Source organism: Pyxicephalus adspersus, chromosome 12, assembly GCF_032062135.1.
Source record: "Pyxicephalus adspersus chromosome 12, UCB_Pads_2.0, whole genome shotgun sequence".
Taxonomy (NCBI): Eukaryota; Metazoa; Chordata; class Amphibia; order Anura; family Pyxicephalidae; genus Pyxicephalus; species Pyxicephalus adspersus.
The window spans coordinates 29,768,662-29,788,844 of record NC_092869.1 but is presented as its reverse complement, the minus strand read 5'-3'; the positions used below and the strand labels follow the sequence as shown (position 1 = coordinate 29,788,844).

Here is a 20,183-nt window from a genome sequence, read left to right as displayed (position 1 = left end):
ATCTCTCCAAGGTGCTGAACCCTACTGGATCTCTCCAGGGTGCTGAACCCTACTGGATCTCTCCAGGGTGCTGAACCCTACTGGATCTCTCCAAGGTCCTGCTTAGGAATCTCCCTCGAATCAGCCAGCACACAATAATAGAGTTAAGTCAATGGGCTGAATCACTCAAGTATCCCAAGCTTCTCCACGTTGTTATCACAGATCGCTGCAGCTCTGTAACAAGACAAGAGCCATCAGGAGCTGAATGGAAAGGTCCTGCTACTGATTGGCTGCACCCTGTCCTCTCTCTCCCCCAGCGTGCCGACTTATCACAGCCAGTGCCCCGGCCTCTGCTGATTAAGCTGCACCAGCTCCTTCACATCTGTCCCTGCCAATGCAAGTTGTGCTGTTCATCCAGATGCTTGCAGTTTCCTGTGCTGTACAACACTGAGCAGATTCCTTCAGGCTCCTAGCAGTGTCCTTGCTGCAGCTCCTCCGCTCTGGCTGTTTTTGGAGGACGGATCTCCGCATTAGCCACATGCAAGCCGGCCTCTGTGTCACTCAGGATCGCACAACTTCTCCGGGTGCAGTACGAAGAACTGGGCGCTAGGGGGCGCTCGTGTCCAGTCCCTGAGATCACAACAGTGGAGGCATGCTGCAAGAAACTATACATTGTACATTGCTGGGAAATCTACACATTCAGCATTATTCTACCAAAGGACAAGATACACTTCCTATGGCATATTAAATATCCAGTCTATAGGTTGTAACAAAAATAATGCTTTAAGCTGATTCAACTTCATTCAAGTAGATGGAAACCTTTACTGGATTACATTTAGTATGCTAAAACAATGTGTATCATAGCCAAACAGAAATAAAATGACTTTATATGTATTGTCTAATGTCCATAAAGGGCTAAGATAAAGATAAAGAGCCCTTTTCAAATGAATGGTAGAAATTTACATGGTTTTCAAAATTCTGCTGTGTGGCAAGGAATGAAAGTGCACCCTATGTATCATATTAGCAGTCTTGGCTGTGGTTTTTTCAAATAAAAAACAGCTTGGCACAAAAAATAAATCGTCCTATTTTGAAACTACATTACAATACAGCTGCATGCACAAAATGGTTCCAGCTGCTCCTATTCACTTGAATGGCAGCATTTGGGGACTATGATTGAGAATGCAGGAGAATGCTGTGGTTCACTGTGGGTCTAAAATATTACTTATATAGAAACAGAAGCATTCCATTATATTTATACCTGTATCCTGTGAAAGGTGACATGATTGGGAAACTGTTGTCAACCCCCATACAGATTGACTAAACAAAAACCGTTAGAACAAATACTATTTCAAATAAAGCTGCCCATTGGCAAAAAATTGTTAAAATATTCTGAACAATTAATAAACTCCATTTAAATCAAGCCCCGAGTCATCTCTGTATCTGTAACCATTGTGAACGAGTCCATTTTAAAAGCCCACTATGTCAATAAGTACACAATCATGTCAATGTGTAAGCCTTTTAATATAAACAACCAGTGGGTATTTCTAAACTGTTAGAAACTGACTAATCTTAACTCGATGATCTTTGAGGGTGATCGGTGATCTTTGAGGGTCTTTGAAAATGAATTACTGCACAATAAATACACCTAGAGAGGTTAGTGATGACTTATTTTACATCTCATTCATTGCATAATAAAACTAAGCATGCAAATAGCTTAATGTTTACAGTCTGGATGCAAGTGCACTAAAAACACCTAAAAAAAAGAAACTACAAATAACTGCTGAGGCTTTTATGGGATTTGAAAGGCTATGTTTATGTTTTCTTTAAAGGAATTCTTTACTGAGATAAAAACTAAAGTATTCATCTTTGACCTTCTAGAACTGCATGTTCCCTGGAAGTCATATTGATCCATTGGCTTTAAAGCTTTAGGTCATTCAACTGAGCATGCAAGGAATGAGGGTTAGTGCATGCAGACGTCCAGATCAGAGTCATCAATGACACATGTATGTGTATGTGTATATATATATAAAAATATATATTATATACACACACATACACACACACTCACATACATATATATATATACATATACACACACACACACATACAGGTAGTCCCTGAGTTAGGATATCTGACATATGGACGACTCCTAGATACGAACGGGGCTTCCCTGCTCGCTCATGTGCAGGACAGAGGCTTGATGGGGGGGGGGGGGGGTGATTTGCATGACATATCTTTTGGTAAGCACAGCTAAGGTTGTGAGTTATCTTAAGTGCTGAGCTGATCCGCAACCTCTGTAACTCTTTATTGACCAATACAAACTCTGCAGTTGTTTCTTTTTGCATAAGAAAGTACAGCTTGCTCCAGGAGGTTAATGAATGTCTAGGCTCCATAAAGTTTTTTTTTTGCTTTGTTTGTGATAAACTCACAGTGAGGATTTTATACAGTAACTGACACCACGCTGCCTAATATTATGTTGAGAAGAACATCTGTCCTAATTGGATTTATTAAAATAATGTGCCTGTTCCGACTTACATACAAATTCAACTTAAGAACAACCCTACAGTCCCTATTTTGTATGTACCTTGGGGACTACCCGTAACAATATATATATATATATATATATATATATATTCCACTTTGTTCTGTAGTTGCTCCTAGCAGCTGGGCTACAATTTTTCTATCCCTACCTTGCACCTTCTTACCGTTAACTTTGTATGTACTCCTGACATCCAAGTGAAATGAACAACACCAGCTCTGCTTTGCCTCCTCCCTCAACCTCGAAAACTTCTCTGGCTCTCCCAGCACACAGGCTTTCCACAGCCTTTCTGTCTGAGCCGCCCCTGCCCTCAGGCTCCTGTTTCTGCCTCAGTATCTCAAACAGTAACTTCTTTTTATTATGACCAGCCAGATCATGCATAGCCGCCTCCAATTCCTGTCCTGGAAGATGCACATAATGTTCCCAATGGCCCAATCCTTGCAATATACTCCGGACCTGGATCCCAAATGAAGATCTGTAAATCTAAATTTCTGCAACTATGTAAAGCCTAATCTGCATGAAACTAAGGGGAATACTGCCAGATAACATCTACACCTGGCCTTGCACATCTCACCACACTATGGTGTGCACAATCTGTACCTAAAACTGTATTGGGTTACTTACCACCATGTAAATCGGAACTAGAAAAAAAAAAAAAAAAAGATGCAAGCAGGCAGGTTCTGCTCTCTTGCTCTGTCTTGGGCGCAGGATGATCCTCTTCACTTATGCCCACAGGAAATAGTTGATTCCTGGGTATTCCAGGATCACACTTGAAGCTATAAATGGACATCCCAGTGTACAATACAGAAAAACTTGTAAACATGCAGGTAACTTTGTTTTATTTCAGAAGGGTCATTGCTTGTTTGTTCTGTAATAAACAACCTGCTTGCTTGCAGTTTTTTGAACTATAGTTCCACTTTAGGCATCAGATCTTAAGTAGTCCTGAATTATGTCTCTTTCCCTCAGATATAGTATTGTATAAATCTAAACAAAGTATTTATTCAGTCAGCTGTGTACTGCAATACAGTTTAACAGCTTGCTCTGGGATTGTAATTACTCACAAGCTGCTAAAAAACAGTGATGGTAGGAGAATCAAAGTGTTATAAATTTGTCTGCTGCTCACAATATATATCACCTAAATACTCTACATTTTCTGTGCAAAAGTTAGTTGTAGAAGGTCCAACCTGTCCCATGTTTGACTGTCTAGTACAAGGGTAGGCAAACTTTTTGGCTCAGGGGCCACAATGGGTTCTAAAATTTGTCAGGGGGGCCAGGCCAGGATCAAATGAATGGAGCGCCGGGACAGGTGTCACCGAACTTGATGACATAACCCTGGCCACTCTCCCATCGCAGATCTAAGAATGCGATGGGAGAGTATGCGGGTTGTTCGAGCTCGGGATTTGTACAGGGAACATGGTCCGCGGCTCTGGATCTACTTCAGTGGGAGAGAGGGAGTTCAACAGGCTGGATAAAAAAGCCTATGGCCCGGAGGCTGTAGTTTGCTCATGGCTAGTCTAGTACATGTGTCTAGAGATACATAGACAGCAATGCAAGGGTCTGAGCAACATGTAAACAACAATACAGAATAGCAATAGGATTTCACCTTTTATAAGCTTGAAAAGCAAAAGATATTTGCAAATTATTGCTAGTGATTATACTTTTGCATATTTCTCCTATACAGATATAACCCAGTCCCTGGGTTATATATGAGATGGGGGCTGTAGGTTTGTTCTTAAGTTGAATTTGTATGTAAGTCGGAACAGGTACATTATTTAGTAAATGCAATTAGGACAGATGTTTGCCTCAACATATTATTAGGCAGCATGGTGTCAGTTACTGTATAAAATTCTCACTGTGAGTTAATCACAAACAAAGCAAAAAAAAAAAAAAAATGAAGCCTAGACATTCTTTAACTTCTGGAGCAAGCTGTGCTTTGATATGCACAAAGAAACATCAGAGTTCATCTTGGTCATTAAAGAGTTACAAGAGGCTGCAGAAAGAGCTCACCTCCTAAGATTACACACAACCTCAGCTGTGTTTTACCTGAACGAAGATGGAGTTTAGTGGGCAGATTCACTCGATGTCAACTTTTAAAATGCCGGTGGCTTTTTTTCTCGCTTCCTAGCTCCAATTAAAAATGTAATATGAAAAGAAATTGAAAATGAATATACAATTCAACCAAAAGAATTGTATTCTCTCTGCTGTAGGGTGGAAATCCTGAGCACTCAGAAGACAACAAGCAAAGAATTTGGATTTCCCTCCATTTCAATCATGATGTTGATCAAAAGGATTTCCCAGAATGTTCCTGCTCTGGTAACTGCTCTATGACCTCTTTCAGATATCCGCAAAGTGCCCTTTCTACTGAATCTTACTAAGTTACTTGCATTTTCTAAGGAATGCTAAGAGTGCTATTTCTTACAAAAAATCTTTGGACTGGAAATGTGATTGCAGTCACCCCCAAACCCCCCACTTTTTACTAAGTTTTAAAGTTTTAAGAAATACTATGATCAATCTTGATATTACAAAGAAAAGTTTAGAATTTGCAAAAAAGTTTACCTAAATTCTAATATACATATGTTAAAAGTAACACCCTACAGACAACCATGGCCAGGGAAATAATTGTATATTATCTATATGTATATAAATGATATGAATTTAAAAAAATATACATTTACCAGAAATAGTGATAGAGACTGGAACACAAAATGACATCTCCTTTTATCCTGTTAGAATAGTTTCTTTGCTATCTATTTGTGTATTATAAGAAGGGATGTAACTATCTAGCCTGAAATGTTTCCTTATTGTATGAAATGAGCTGGTTACCTGTATATATACAGCACCTAAAGAACTAACTTCCATATCAATCTGATATTGTTGTGATCCTTCCCTGGTACAGCTTATGTGGTGCCCATGTTGATTTGGGCAAGGTGACAAGGAAAAAAGGTAATGCATTTTTTAACTAGAGAAAGGACATCCCAGCGCCATCTGCCAACAGCACAATTTTATTAAACTGCCAGCATGATCGATTGCATAGGCGTTAAATAAAACCCCAAATACAGCAAGGCAATGCCATTAAGTTATCATTAATAAGTGACACCACAGGAATGTAGAAAGTAAATATTACTTCCCATTAGTAGAAAAATGAAAAAAAAAATCTATAAACATTGTTATTTGCAGCACATAATGAATAATTGAATAGATAGGTTTCATATCCACTCACTTACATTGGTCTGTGTCCAGCAGAAAACTCTTCTTTGTAAGCTAGGAACAGGTGAGGTACAGATTCTGCATTTTCTAAAGAATGCCAAAGGTGTAGTTTTCTATAAATAATCCTTGGGCTGGACGAGTGATTGCAGTAACCTCCAAATTCACCAATCTTAAAATTATAAAGAAAAGACCTGCAAAAAAAGTTTGCTAAACACCTAATATACGTAAATTTAAAGTAACACCCTATAGTCAAATATGGCCTTTTTATATATAATACAATGAAGCACTGATTCAATATGTGTGGGATTCCTTCTGATGTCTTACCATTGTTCATTGAGCATGGAGCATAGAACTCTATAGCATTATAGAACATTGGAATTACAGCTTATGCATTTATAGTTTCCACCCAGAAGCAGAACAAGGTTCTCACTTATCCAGGTCATTGTGTATCTAGTAGTAGTTATTAACATTCCCTCGGACTTGTTCTTAAAAGATGTTTACCAGCTTCTCCAAACTGCCTTATAAGTTTCCACTAACTTGTTGACCACAATGGTAACTGGTGGGTCCTCGTCTAATAATATTCTAATCTCTGCAACAATATTGTAATTTACATCAGAATATAAACATTGATTACTGCATATTCTCAGTTTTAACTGATTCTCCTGAAGTGGCCAGAAAATATAAGTTTTCTGGGGAGCCATTACTGTATACACCATCATTTGATATATGAACCCACCAAGCAATGTATTAGAAACACTGTACCAATACTGGGTATATCTTTTTCTCCCAATAGCCCCAGTTCTCTGTAGCATGGATTCAACATTCCATTAATTTACCTTTGGTCCAAGAGGACACATTTATCAATTACATATTTATTCCATGAATCTCTCATTCCACCATATCCCCAAGGCGTTGCATTGACATCTGGCAATTAGTCTACCATCTGTTTGCACAAACCAAAAGGTTCAGTGGGCTGGACTATACTTTGCAGTTTCCAAATGTCTAGCTTTGGTAAACCTGTGTCTAATGCAGTCTCCATATTAGGTTATTGACTGGCAAGAATAAAGCCCAGCATGGTCTTCTGCCATTATAGACCATCAAGGTGCAGTGTGTTGTGGACTTGGATGCTTTTCTGCTCATTATAGTTGTTAACAGTTAATATTTAATTTCCTGTAGTCTTTGTGAAAGCTTGACCCAGGCTTGTCATTCCCCACGAAATTCATTCATCTACGAAGAGTTTACATCTGTAGATTTTAGAAGACTTACGCCATGATATAAGGGCAACATTCCATTTACATATGTACCAGTAAAAATACCAAATGATGCTAAACACATGAACATAAGGCTTTTATTGAAGGCAAATATTTAAAAATTTCGTTTTGCACAATATAAGCTGGTTTTCATTAAATTACATATTTCTGAAGGAGATCTTCAAGCCAATAGCACAATAGTCAGTTGGCTTATAAATTTGAAACCTGTACCTGTCAATGGAGCATTTCTATTTAAGATCTGCTTGTGATCCATAAACTTCACTACATTGTATAGCCAGGTGGGTCCGTTTTCCTTGTTTAGATATTCAGATTCCAGTGCCATCTATGCGATGGGAGAATAACACCACATAATTTGTTATGTCTAAAAGGAAGAAATCTAATAAGTTGTACAGCTCAATCAGCAAACAGTAGAATTATCCCGATTCTTCCTAAACTTGGCATTTCAGATATAAGTGACTAAAAATCCTAATAACATCTTCAATTGGCAAGATCTTTTTATGGACTTTCTTTCTCCCGCATTTTGGAGTCCATATTAGCACTGGTTTACTAGATGGAGAGACGTCAGTATAAAAAGTCCATACAAATCTGGAATGGCCACTCAATATGTTGCAATGCCAAAACCTTACCTATCATGAGGATACCGCTAGTCATTTTTATCCAATCCCCTCAGACTAAAATATCAAGGCCAACTTATTTCTTTGTTAGGCTCATGGCTGATAAATTACATTTTGAAATGTAGAGGGGCACATTAGCATTCGTCATTCCAAAACAGATAAGACTGAACTATTGTAACATTTTAGCAGTGGAGATGATTTATGATGTCCAATTTATGTCCATTGATGGGTGGTTTTTAGCTACAAAAAGAAGATTTGAAAAAAAACGAGGCTCCCGTACTTGACCTAACCTGATCATGGCTACCTTCAATGCTTTCTTTATCAAAAACCTGGAACAATTATTTAGATAGAAAAAGCTGACGAGTGAATTTAAAGAATTTTGCAGATCAGCATAGTTGTTCCAGTTAGTATAGGCAACTTTTATATTCTATCAGGTGAAGTTTCCCTAACTTTGGAGATCAAGCAACCATAGTCCCCAAAAGTTTCAAGTAACATTTGAATGAACTAGAAGTGCTTAATAATTTTCTGTATATAAATATAATAGGAATCAGCTAAAAGATGGGGTTATGGAGCCATATGACTTCTCAGTGGGAGAGGCTGAATGTGGAACTCTCCTCCTCGTAGTTTCATCATGTTTCACAACAAACGGAACCTCAGAGTCATATGGTGGAACACGGTCCAGTTGCTCAGCTTGTCTGCTATCTTCACACTCCAGTAAGAACAGACTGACGATTTGGTTGTGCTTCAGAAGGTTCTTTAATATCTCAACTACAAGAAACACGGCAACCAGCCCAGTTAATAAATAACCTGAAAATATAGAAAAGAAAGTCTTATGAAAACTCAGAACAAAAATAAATAATATATACCAGTTAATTAAACATTTCTACTGTGGAACATGGTTGAGGCCACAAGCCAGCTTAGGAGTCTGCAAGCACAAAAAAAGAAATCTATAATTTTACCTCCAGGCACTTTGCTAATGATTCGACAAACCCGGGTTTTAGTGCTTGCTTTAATTTGAAGATTGCAACAGTATCAATTTGTTTTTCCAATGCGTGCCTTTACAATAGAATTCATTATCCTTGTTATTTGGCAGACCAGAGGAAGCAGCTGCACAGTTTTTGGGATGCTGCATGTAACGTCTAGGAGCAGTTTGCCACCTCTGCCACTTCCAAAAACTTGAATTGAGCGCAACTAGTGTAGTATCTCTAGTCTGAGCCTTAAAGGACAGAGCTAAATTTTTCAATAAAAAATACAGTTACACCTAGAATGGATTTTTGTATAATATTAAAAAAGAAGCTATTGGTTAGTATAACTTATTTAGGAGGTATATAACTTTTGCTTCTAGTGCTTTGTCTCAGGTTTACAGCCTGAAGCAATCCTAGTATGCAAACATTATTTGGATATAAAAAATTTTAATTAAAAACCATAAATGGTCTTGGAAATGGCAGCATAAAATAATGTATACATTACATTCCACCTGTAAGATTGGAGACTTTAATATTAAACTGGTTTATTACCCAGGATTATTTTTCCTTACGCCAGTCTCGTGGTCTGTGGACCACCCTTTGGTCAACTGTCCCCTAAGCAAAGATTTATCCAACATGCTCGAAAGCCTTATCCAGTCAAAGAGACAAAATTGTGCTGCAAGCCGACTGGCGACTACCCTCGTCCACTTCTTCTACGTGGTATGTTCATATTATTATGTAAGGATTCATGCGTATAGGATAGGTTGCCAGTAGATAGGTAAGTGAAGTCAAAAAGCAAGCATAAACCTCCACTCTGAATTCTATGTATGGCCATGCTATCAAAAGTAATTTCTGAGGTTTTCATAATGTAGGTTCAGATTCAGATGTCCAAGTCATGTCCATGTGGGGCAGAAAGTACATGTAAAAAGTGGTACATAAGCTCACAAGAGGTATAACTCCTGTGTTAAACACCTAACTCTTTGGTCCTGTTGACATGTGTGAGTACACACAAGGAGATGAATATACAAGGGAGCCTGATCGGTGATCACAAGACAATGTAGTGTTGTTCTAATGGAAATTTGGGTGCAAAGTTTATCTGCCATTTATGACCCCTCCTAAAAATGCTCTCCATGATCTCCAACTCCAGTGCTTTGGAGTCCATGACCAAGGTAAAGCATGCAGCAAAGTAAGGGAGTAATGCTCAATTTCAATAGCCATTTAAGATTAGATTCAAAGAATCTTTTTGGGTCACAATAACAGTTTAGCAACCAACATTTTCATAGAAAGACACTGAACAAGATTGTGACATCTTACAAGAAAGTAAACTGGAGGTTTAATATGGGCCAGCTGAGATCTCCCATCAGATCCTCATGTTATGATAAGTGCTTGGAAAAAAGTATTTTCTCAGGTCTCCATCAGTTTGCTGTTTATTAGGATTGGAATCCCAGGCATTGGAACGAGCAGAACACTACATGATGTTTTGTGTGCATCATTTGTCATTTCTGCAGATTCTGATCTGCCCAGCTATTGTGCACCACCAACATAAAACCTATCCTCTCCTGGGCTACAGGCTTTGAATAGCACCAACAATTTATTTTATACTTAAGGTCCTACTTGTAAAGAATTGCAAAATGTTAGCCTTTAATAGTAGGAACATATAGAAATAAATATTGATTTATTATAACACAATCGAGAGAAGGCTCAGGTTTATTCTTTCACCATTAGTTTAACTTTCCCAACAAATGATTTTCTACTTCTTGTAGTCCAACCGGGACTACAAGAACCGGGAATAGCATAAATTTACTCTATTTTAGGTATATCTATGTATATACAGGGGTATTTGTGGTATCTATGGGGTAGAATTTATGAAAAGAACTATCTTAAATATTTAAAGTCATTGTACACTGGTGATAGGTTCACTTTAGGCACACCTGCTTTGTCTTCATGGGGACTGTCTAAGGTCTGATTTATCTATCCCACCACAATCTTTATCACAGCATTTTTAAACATTAATGTAGATTTTTCATCTCTTCTCTGTACACCCATCAAAGAATGACAAGAGCCACAGATGAAGAGAAGGATGATAAACACTTTTGAGACTCCTAGAAAGGATTCTAATCTGGAAAAAATGACAAATAATTTCAAATGCCAGAAACAATTACTTACAAACAACCAGGATCTTGTAGAGTGCTGGCATTTGTTGGCCACTCTGTTCACCAGGTACATAATCTCCAAGACCAACTGTGCTCAGGGAGATGAAGCAGAAATACAGGGCATCTAAATAACCCCAATTTCTTTCTACAGCAATGAAAACAACTGCAGGAATAAAGAAGAAAAGTAAAGATATGACGGAAATTAACACTACAGCGTGGATCCACTCTAACTTGTTCTGTGAGATGTTCCAGTGAAGGTTAATAATCTGGAGTGGTTTGTCCCGGAGTAAGATTAGCAGATTCCGGGCAGCAATAGAGAGTATAGATAAAGTGAATGGGATCCCAATAATGGAGTAGAATAAACAAAACAGCTTTCCACTTGTTGAGATGGGGAAAGGATGTCCATAACCTGTAGGAAACAAGGAACTGTATGAATAAAATATACTAATATGAACTAAATTGCTTCCAAACATTTATTAAAACCAATATCTTCCTATAGCAATCTTTTATTTGGTCTATACATATGTCATTATTTTAAGACATTGCTAATGAAACATTTTCAGTGTAACCGCCTATGTTTTACCTTTACCTGTTTAATCTTCACCAAAGATTTCAATAAAAATTATATGATATATATATATATATATATATACACATATACATACACACACACACACACACCACTGCACAAGTTTCCATTGCGGATTATGTTTAATTCTCATTGGGGAATGTGAAAAACATGGCATTCTGTAAAGGTGCGTACACACTTCCAATTTTTATCGTTCCAATCGAACGACGAATGATCGATTGGGCAAAAAATCGTTCGTAAAAAAGTAACCAACGACGCCGACGAACGAGGAAAGTCGCTGGAAACGAACGACCGGACTGGCGGATCGGATTGGACGACGATCGTTGAACATCGTTCGTGTGTACGGTCGTTCGTTGATCGTCCATGTTCAGAGCATGCGTGATGAACGAACGTCCGTTCACTTTCCTGTCGTGCACATAGTTCCTCTATCGCTTAAACGATCGTATCTATTGTGTGTACAATATCTATGAACGATCGTGTCGTTACCTCTATGTGCAGGATCGGTGCTATACGATCGTTCGTGTATATCGTGCAGGAACGTTCGTCGTTCGTTTTCCGACGATAATAATTGGAAGTGTGTACGTAGCTTTAACCAGCAACCCATCATGATGCTCCATCATCACAAGATTACAAGACTGCTGGAGTGAAGTGGATTAAGGTCTATTCATTTCTGATGCGTTTATCCCCCCCCCTCATTTATTCATCATCAAAATGAATAGAAGTACATTGAAGAATAAGCATTATGATGGGTTACTGTCATTGAGGGGTGCTTTACAATGAATGGCACCACCATACACACCAAGATCTGTTAGCTTCAAATCTTTAAAAAGAGTTTAATCACAAATAATGAATTAAAAGTCTGGCTGCCATTTATGTAAATTTGTTGATCTGACCCTTTGTTTTAACGTAATGCTGTAGAAGCCTTTAAAATGCTTACTCTTTCTAAGTGATTTTAATCTCTGTAATTTGCTCATGTAGCGCTATTAAAGATTTGTAACTACATCCAGAAAATAGTGGCATCATAATAAATATATGTTAAATACCCTCAATCAAGGACTCATTCCCATTCACACCTATGCAATGGATGAACACATTCATTACTGTAGTACATAAAGGAGGTGCAATTGAAGTAAATGGTGCCATTTATTTTTAACCACAATGCTGAAACTTTGTATTGCACCACAACCCATAGTGATGTATTACTGCATGCCAAGTTGCACGGTGTTGGTGTCTACATGTCTATTTCCTGGTTCATTAAAGTGTTTTGGCAACCCATTTAAAATTAAAGATATGAATGCACAACATAGGACACTACGACATATGGACGCCTCCAAGATACTTATGGGTCTTCCCTGCTTGCTCTTGTGCAGGACGGAGGCTTAAAGGGGGGAAGGAACTGTTTGCATGACTTGCAGAAGAAATCTTTTACTAAACATAGCTGAGGTTGTGGGTGATCTTAGGGCACTGAGCTCTTTCTACAGCCTCTTGTAACTCTTTAATGACCAAGACAAACTCTGCAGTTGTTTCTTTTTGAATATCAAAGCACAGCTTACTCCAGAAATTAAGGAATGTCTAGGCTCCATAAAGATTTTTTTTGCTTTGTTTGTGATTAGCTCACAGTGAGGATTTTATACAGTAACTGTCCCATATACAGTCCCTATCCCATATGCAACCCAGGGACTACCTGTATATTGGACTGCTGTAAAAATGACAGCTGAAAGCCAATTTGCTCCAAGTGACAACACTTCCATTTCTCACTTGCCCCCTCATATCATGCATCCAAACGTTCCCTATCCCATATGCAACCCAGGGACTACCTGTATATTGGACTGCTGTAAAAATGACAGCTGAAAGCCAATTTGCTCCAAGTGACAACACTTCCATTTCTCACTTGCCCCCTCATATCATGCATCCAAACGTTTCTTTCAACATGGTTGACTTAATAAAAGGACAATGATATAATGCATGCAGTAATCAGATTTCAAAAGGTATGGGTTGCTCTGGGCTACTGCATCTTGCAGTATATAGATTTGCATGAGGTATAGATATGACTCCAATATTGGTTCCATGCACAGCAACTTTAAACACTGCTTTCAACTATTAAAACAACCAAACAGATGAAGACAATCACCCACACTTTCAAAAATTTTACAGTGTACGCCCCTTTTCATACTTTCTGTTGCAAACCATACAACTACCAGACTCATAGCAAACTACTAATATGTGCCCATGAGCTGCAAAGTGCATTGTAAGTCAACATGTTTGCAAGCATTGCCCTTTTCTCTAAAAAAAGGAAAGCAACACATGACCAGAAGCAACATGCCACTTCTAATAACCATGCCACTTCTAATAACCATGCCACAAGCCAAAAAAAAAAAAATCACATTTCCTGGAACATTTACTTACCAATGGTGGTCAGGGTGGTCCCAGTAAAGAAAATAGAAGATACAAAATCCCATTTGACCTCAAAGCCTGATATATTTCTCAGGACAGACACACCAAAGCTTTTAACCAGCAGAGCTGTCCTCAGGAAATCTTCCAGTTTCTCTTCAGACAAACATGGGTGGTTTAGCAGGAAATCATCCCACAAACTCTCCACCTTCTCCCTCAGCTGTTCCTCATATGGCTGCTCCAGGATAGAGAAGGTGAAAGCTCCAAGTATTAAGTATAACACATAGATAACCGTCAGTAGAAAGAAAAGAAAGTGACGACGGCTAGTCATACTGTGGTGGTGCTGGGCTAAGTGGACCTATGTGTCCTCTGTGGGTCAATAAAACACAAAAATCACTGTACCAAACCAACAGCAAAAATTCAGGCCTGGACCACAGCTCAGTCCAGAGATTCCTGGTTAGCAATAGATCAGGCTCATAAACTGGCTTAAAACCTTAGAAAGACCTGGTGTGGATCACTGCTTAATCCTTGAGTTGCATTAGAACAATTCTTTTGGTCCACCTACCAGCCAAGAACTGCCATTGCAGAATCTGCTAACCCCACACTGCACCGTATAACAAAGAATCATACCATGTGCGCACCTAACCCAATTCCTGAGCCCCTTGACACCTAAAATTACACTGTTAAAAAAAAGCTGGTTAAAGTGATTTATTACTTACTTGTACCAGTAGATCAACAGGAATTTTTAGCATTAGACACTTGTGACAGGTACCATGGTACAATCTCCCTTACATCTACCCACAATGCAGTGCAAAGCCTGCCTAATGAGATATAAATTTATATTATTATTATATTATGATATTATTAGTATTATATTTTTATATTTATATTTTATATTAATATATTTTAGGTAGGCCCTCGTTTTACATAATTTGTATAGATCCTAAATTAATTTACAGATATAGTACAGTAGAAATGTGAGCACTGCACTTTTTGGAGGTGTGGGGGAATCCAGAATGCCTATTGAAAACCTGCTTGGACACATGGAGAACATGCAAACTCCTTGCAGATGGTGTCCTGGCTAGGAGCTTTCTGAAGAGGTAAAAGTGTGTCATCCATGCCACCCAACATCATGCCATATTTTGATTGGACAAAATGTAGAAATGATCAAAGCCATTCAGTGTGTAATTGTTTTGCTGAATGTGAATTTTCTTTTTGATTTGTTAACCCTCATATCCTGTATCCTCAAAAATAAGCTACAATATATATAAATACATGAACAACAGGTGCTCATTTTGGAAAGCACTATTGCTTGACATGGGAAATTGGGGCCAATGGTTCTAAAGGAAATTCAAATAAATTCAAGATGGAATTCAGGGTTTGGAGAGGTATGATGATTTTCCAGAAGATGATGACATGACTATATTTGAATAAATGTTGATTTTTTTGTTCAAGAAAAAATGTCGATTGTTGTTCATAAAAAAAAAAAGACATCACCTAAAAATAAGCCCTAGTATATTTTTGGGAGCAAAAGTGTATTTACGTGGAAACAGGGTAATAATATTAAAATTCCTTTTAGCTACTAATATTTTAGTTTAGTTTAGTGAAATATGTAACTGATATTTCAATGCAAAATAATGATAAAATTAATAATTTAGATGAGATTGATGAACAAGTGGTTGGTCAACCACAGGGATCAGTTTAATTTGATCCTAATCAGAATCAGAATATGCATCAAGAATTAGTGAGCAGTGGGGTGGAACAACACCACATAGGGAGATGCAAGTGTTGACCACCTATGCAAGTGACAGATGCAGGAGATTCCAGATGAAGGTTTACCTGTGCAAAAGAACAAAGTTGGATTTGCTAGACTTAGTCCTGTTAATGATTATGAATATTCCTAACTAGACTTTTTACATATTATTTTCAAGCAAGGTTGCTGCTTTAATGCCTTTTCTGCTGACTATTTCCCTTGTCCAGCACTACAGCTCAGTCCAGAGACTCCTGATTGGCTGGTAGTTCAGAAAAAAAGCTTTGTTGGAAGAGGTTAGCTCCCTTTCCTGTTAGCAGGAATAGACATTTAGATCTGCCATAGAGACCCCAAATCTGTTCACCAAGTATAATTTTCTCCAACTCAGGCTCCCAAGCTCTAACTCCATGTAAGCTCACTTTAATGGACCATCACTTACATACCTGACAGGATTACCATATAAGCATCCTTTTTCCCCCTTCCCCTCCTCCACAGCAACTTCTCATATATAAACCCCTTATCACAACTTGTGTGTCCATTCAAACAGCCTGCTCATTTCAACCTTCTATCTTATCTATCTGATATTCTATCTTATCCTATCTGATATTGAGCCAATTCTGATATCTCAAATTACCAATATAGTCTCTACCCTCCCCTGAGGAAGCCATACTGAGAAACGCATTAGGAATGGAGACAACCTACCAGCCAAGAACTGCCATTGCAGAATCTGCTAACCCCACACTGCACCGTATAACAAAGAATCATACCATGTGCGCACCTAACCCAATTCCCGAGCCCCTTGACACCTAAAATTACACTGTTAAAAAAAAGCTGGTTAAAGTGATTTATTACTTACCTGTACCAGTAGATCAACAGGAATGTTTAGCATTAGACACTTGTGACAGGTACCATGGTACAATCTTCCTTACATCTACCCACAAGTATGCAGTGCAAAGCCTGCCTAATGAGATATAAATTTATATTAATATTATTATAATATGATATTATTAGTATTATATTTTTATATTTATATTTTATATTAGTATATTTTAGGTAGGCCCTCGTTTTACATAATTTGGATAGATCCTAAATTAATTTACAGATATAGTACAGTAGAAATGTGAGCACTGCACTTTTTGGAGGTGTGGGGGAATCCAGAATGCCTAGTGAAAACCTGCTTGGACACATGGAGAACATGCAAACTCCTTGCAGATGGTGTCCTGGCTAGGAGCTTTCTGAAGAGGTAAAGGTGTGTCATCCATGCCACCTAACATCATGCCATATTTTGATTGGACAAAATGTAGAAATGATCAAAGCCATTCAGTGTGTAATTGTTTTGCTGAATGTGAATATCCTTTTTGATTTGTTAACCCCGAAAATAAGCCCTACCCCAAAAAACGGCTACAATATACATAAATACATGAACAACAGGTGCTCATTTAAGGAAAGCGCTATTGCTAGACATGAGAAATCAGGGCCAATGGTTCTAAAGGAAATTTACAAAAAAATCAAGATGGAATTCAGGGTTTGGAGAGGTATGATGATGTTCCAGAGGAAGATGACATGACTATATTTGAATAAATGTTGATTTTTTGTTCAAGAATAAATGTCGACTGTTGTTCATAAAAAATAAGACATCCCCTAAAAATAAGCCCTAGTGCATTTTTTGGAGCTACAATTATTATAAGACACTGTCTTATTTTCGTGGAAACAGGGTATTATTATTAAAATCCCTTTTAGCAATGTAACTGATATTTCAATGCAAAAAGATGAAGGTTTACCTGTGCAAAAGAATGAAGTTGGATTTGCTAGACTTAGTCTTGTTAAGTATTATGAATATTCCTAACTAGACTTTTTTATTTTTTTTTTTATTTTTATTTTCAAGCAAGGTTGCTGCTTTAATGCCTCTTCTGCTGACTACTTCCCTTGTCCAGGACTACAGCTCAGTCCAGAGACTCCTGATTGGCTGGTAGTTCAGAAAAAAAGCTTTGTTGGAAGAGGTTAGCTCCCTTTCCTGTCAGCGGGAATAGACATTTAGATCTGCCATAGAGACCCCAAATCTGTTCACCAAGTATAATTTTCTCCAACTCAGGCTCCTAAGCTCTAACTCTATGTAAGCTCACTTTAATGGACCATCACTTACATACCTGACAAGATTACCATATAAGCATCCTTTTTCCCCCTTCCCCTCCTCCACAGCAACTTCTCATATATAAACCCCTTATAACAATTTGTGTGTCCATTCAAGCAGCCTGCTCATTTCAGCCTTCTATCTTTGATATTGAGCCAATTCTGATATCTCAAATTACCAATATAGTCTCTACCCTCCCCTGAGGAAGCCATACTGAGAAACGCATTAGGAATGGAGACACATAAACATGTTCAGCTCACCGAAGTGTGAATGTTTAGGGCTATAGACAAGAGATGGAGGGGACATAAAAAATATCATTAGAACTGTTCTTATTTAGGGAAAAACAATTACATCCAGCAACTCTAGCTGTATTTTCCATAAAACTTGTCAGCTATGGATATCTGTGACAGTGTTCTCCTTCTAAATTACAAGAGGTTCATCTACCAAGGAGCCAGAACAAGACGGCCACAGATGAAATTTGAAGAAAAGTCATAATTCTTTATGCATACTTGTTTCAGTTCAATGATTCAGGAAGGATTAAAGATAAGCCATCAACATGAAGGCCAGGCAACCATTTTCAGAAGTCAGCAATAGAAGTCGAAATAAATTTCTCATGACAGGTTTCATTTTTTTGCTTTGTGAGTGATTGTAGGGTTGGCAATCTTCAGGTTTAGTTCTGCCTTGGATTTGAGCAATCCCATGCAGCTCCCAAAGGCTGGCACCTATCCAGCTGTTCGGTCACTTGCCCATATGCACCTGCATGAACCTGGACAGGTTTTCATTAGCACAGCAGGTTTTAGGGTTACAAAGCAGAATTTGCATTGTAAGATAATATTGTATATGTTATTATACTCCAGGAGCATTCTATAACAAAGCTTGATACTTTGCCAAATCCAGGCAACACTTACTTTACATACTTACTTACTTTGCTTTGCATGTAAATATTTGGCGTGAATTTTTTAAAATACAGCTCAATACAAGTTGGTGATGGTTAGTAACAGCAGCATACATACTTCTCTTTACCAATGCCTGTAAATGCACCATGAACACTTTATTATGTGAATCTTGACTTTTGTAAAGTCATTCGGCTTCCCTCTTTTTTCAGTGTGTTATTTCTGCTTACCATATAATGATGTGCAAGAGGCTTCAGTTGAAACCCTTACAATAAACACCTTTTAGAAAAATCTGAAGTCCCCATAGACTATGGGTTATTATTATTATAAATATTATTATTATTATTTCATTATTTATATCATTAATAATAATATTATTTAACAGTATTTTTGTAGTGCCAACATATTATGCAACACTGTATAATAAATAGAGGTTGCAAAGCACAGACAGATACAGACAGTGACACAGGAGGAGGAGAGGACCCTGCCCAGAAGAGCTTACATGATTTAAAGACAACCTAACATTTTTAAGTTGTATCCAGAAAAGGTAAGCTAAGAACTAGTCAATATTACCAATAGGTTTCCCCATTACCTTACCAATCCTTGTTCTGGGCTATGTCTGGGCATAGAAGGTGGGCAACTTGAAGCAGTGCTTTGCTTTGTTAGATCTACCTGATTATTAATGAAGGAATAATCAAGTAGCAGCTGCAGAGGTGCAGGAAGCACAGTTTTGCAAAATTAAGGAAGCACAAGCAAGGAGATACTTGCATTGCAGATCCTCAGGCACAGCTTCCACTACAGCAAGGAGAACAGTAAGTAATACAATAATGGCATTACCAAATCTTTCTTCATATCTCCTACGACTAGCAGTTAGAGGCAGCAGTGCTTTAGATCTGACACAGATATAAAGCTATTAAGGCTAAAGATACAGGAGTGCCTAAGCATATTTGGAAGTGCTCCACTTTTTTCAGAATGTAAATCTTTTAACCTCCTGGGCAGTTCATTTCTGTCCGGATTGTCCGGATGTCTAAAAGCGGTACATTGTTTTTCATGAAAATTTATTTTACAGTATAATATGAGTATGAGTATAATAAAGTTTGAAACACAAAATTATGTAAAAATTATAAATTAAATTAAAAAAAATAATAATTATTGCTTATTATAATTATTATTAAACTTTGACATGATTTTGTGTGTCATACTGTTATATTATACTGTAAAATACATTTTCATGAAGGACATTGTATTAGACATATACATTCAGTATATTGCATTCAATAAAGTTATTTTGTATTGAACACAATACAAAATAAATTGAAATTCTCGCCCTGCCCCTAGAGGTGGCTATACGTGCCAACGCCACCGGGATCTCCCGGGGAACATCAGCACTCTCGTCGGGGAACAGATCGCCGAAGAGGACACGGCCAGAGGATGGCAGGACCCAGGAGGGGTCTAGGTAAGTGTTTGTTTTAACTTCCCCATGTGTGTCTCGGAGTTACCGCTTTCAGCTTCAGCTGTTTCACTCAGGCTTACCGTGGGGGAGGTTAATGTGCTGCCTCAACATTTTCAGATGTTCCCTATAATATAGGTAATCTTTAATTATTGAGTTTAAGGTCAACTTTTAATGCACATGTATGTGCTCTGAAAACTGATAATAAGACAACCTAAAGGTACACAAAGGTTTTCAGGTTAAGGTTAAAA

General features: G+C 37.9%; 1 protein-coding gene across 1 annotated transcript; it reads right to left on the bottom strand.

Annotated features, from left to right (window-relative positions):
- Positions 1–7,059: 7,059 nt before the first annotated feature.
- On the bottom strand, positions 7,060–14,109 carry LOC140342318 (potassium channel subfamily K member 1-like). The gene is made up of 3 exons (XM_072428460.1): positions 13,724–14,109; positions 10,742–11,137; positions 7,060–8,417 (listed from the first exon to the last, which is right to left on the bottom strand). The coding sequence occupies exons 1-3, from the start codon at positions 14,037–14,039 to the stop codon at positions 8,158–8,160; spliced, it is 972 nt and encodes a 323-aa protein (XP_072284561.1). The 5' UTR covers positions 14,040–14,109; the 3' UTR covers positions 7,060–8,157.
- Between the last annotated feature and the right edge of the window lie 6,074 nt (positions 14,110–20,183).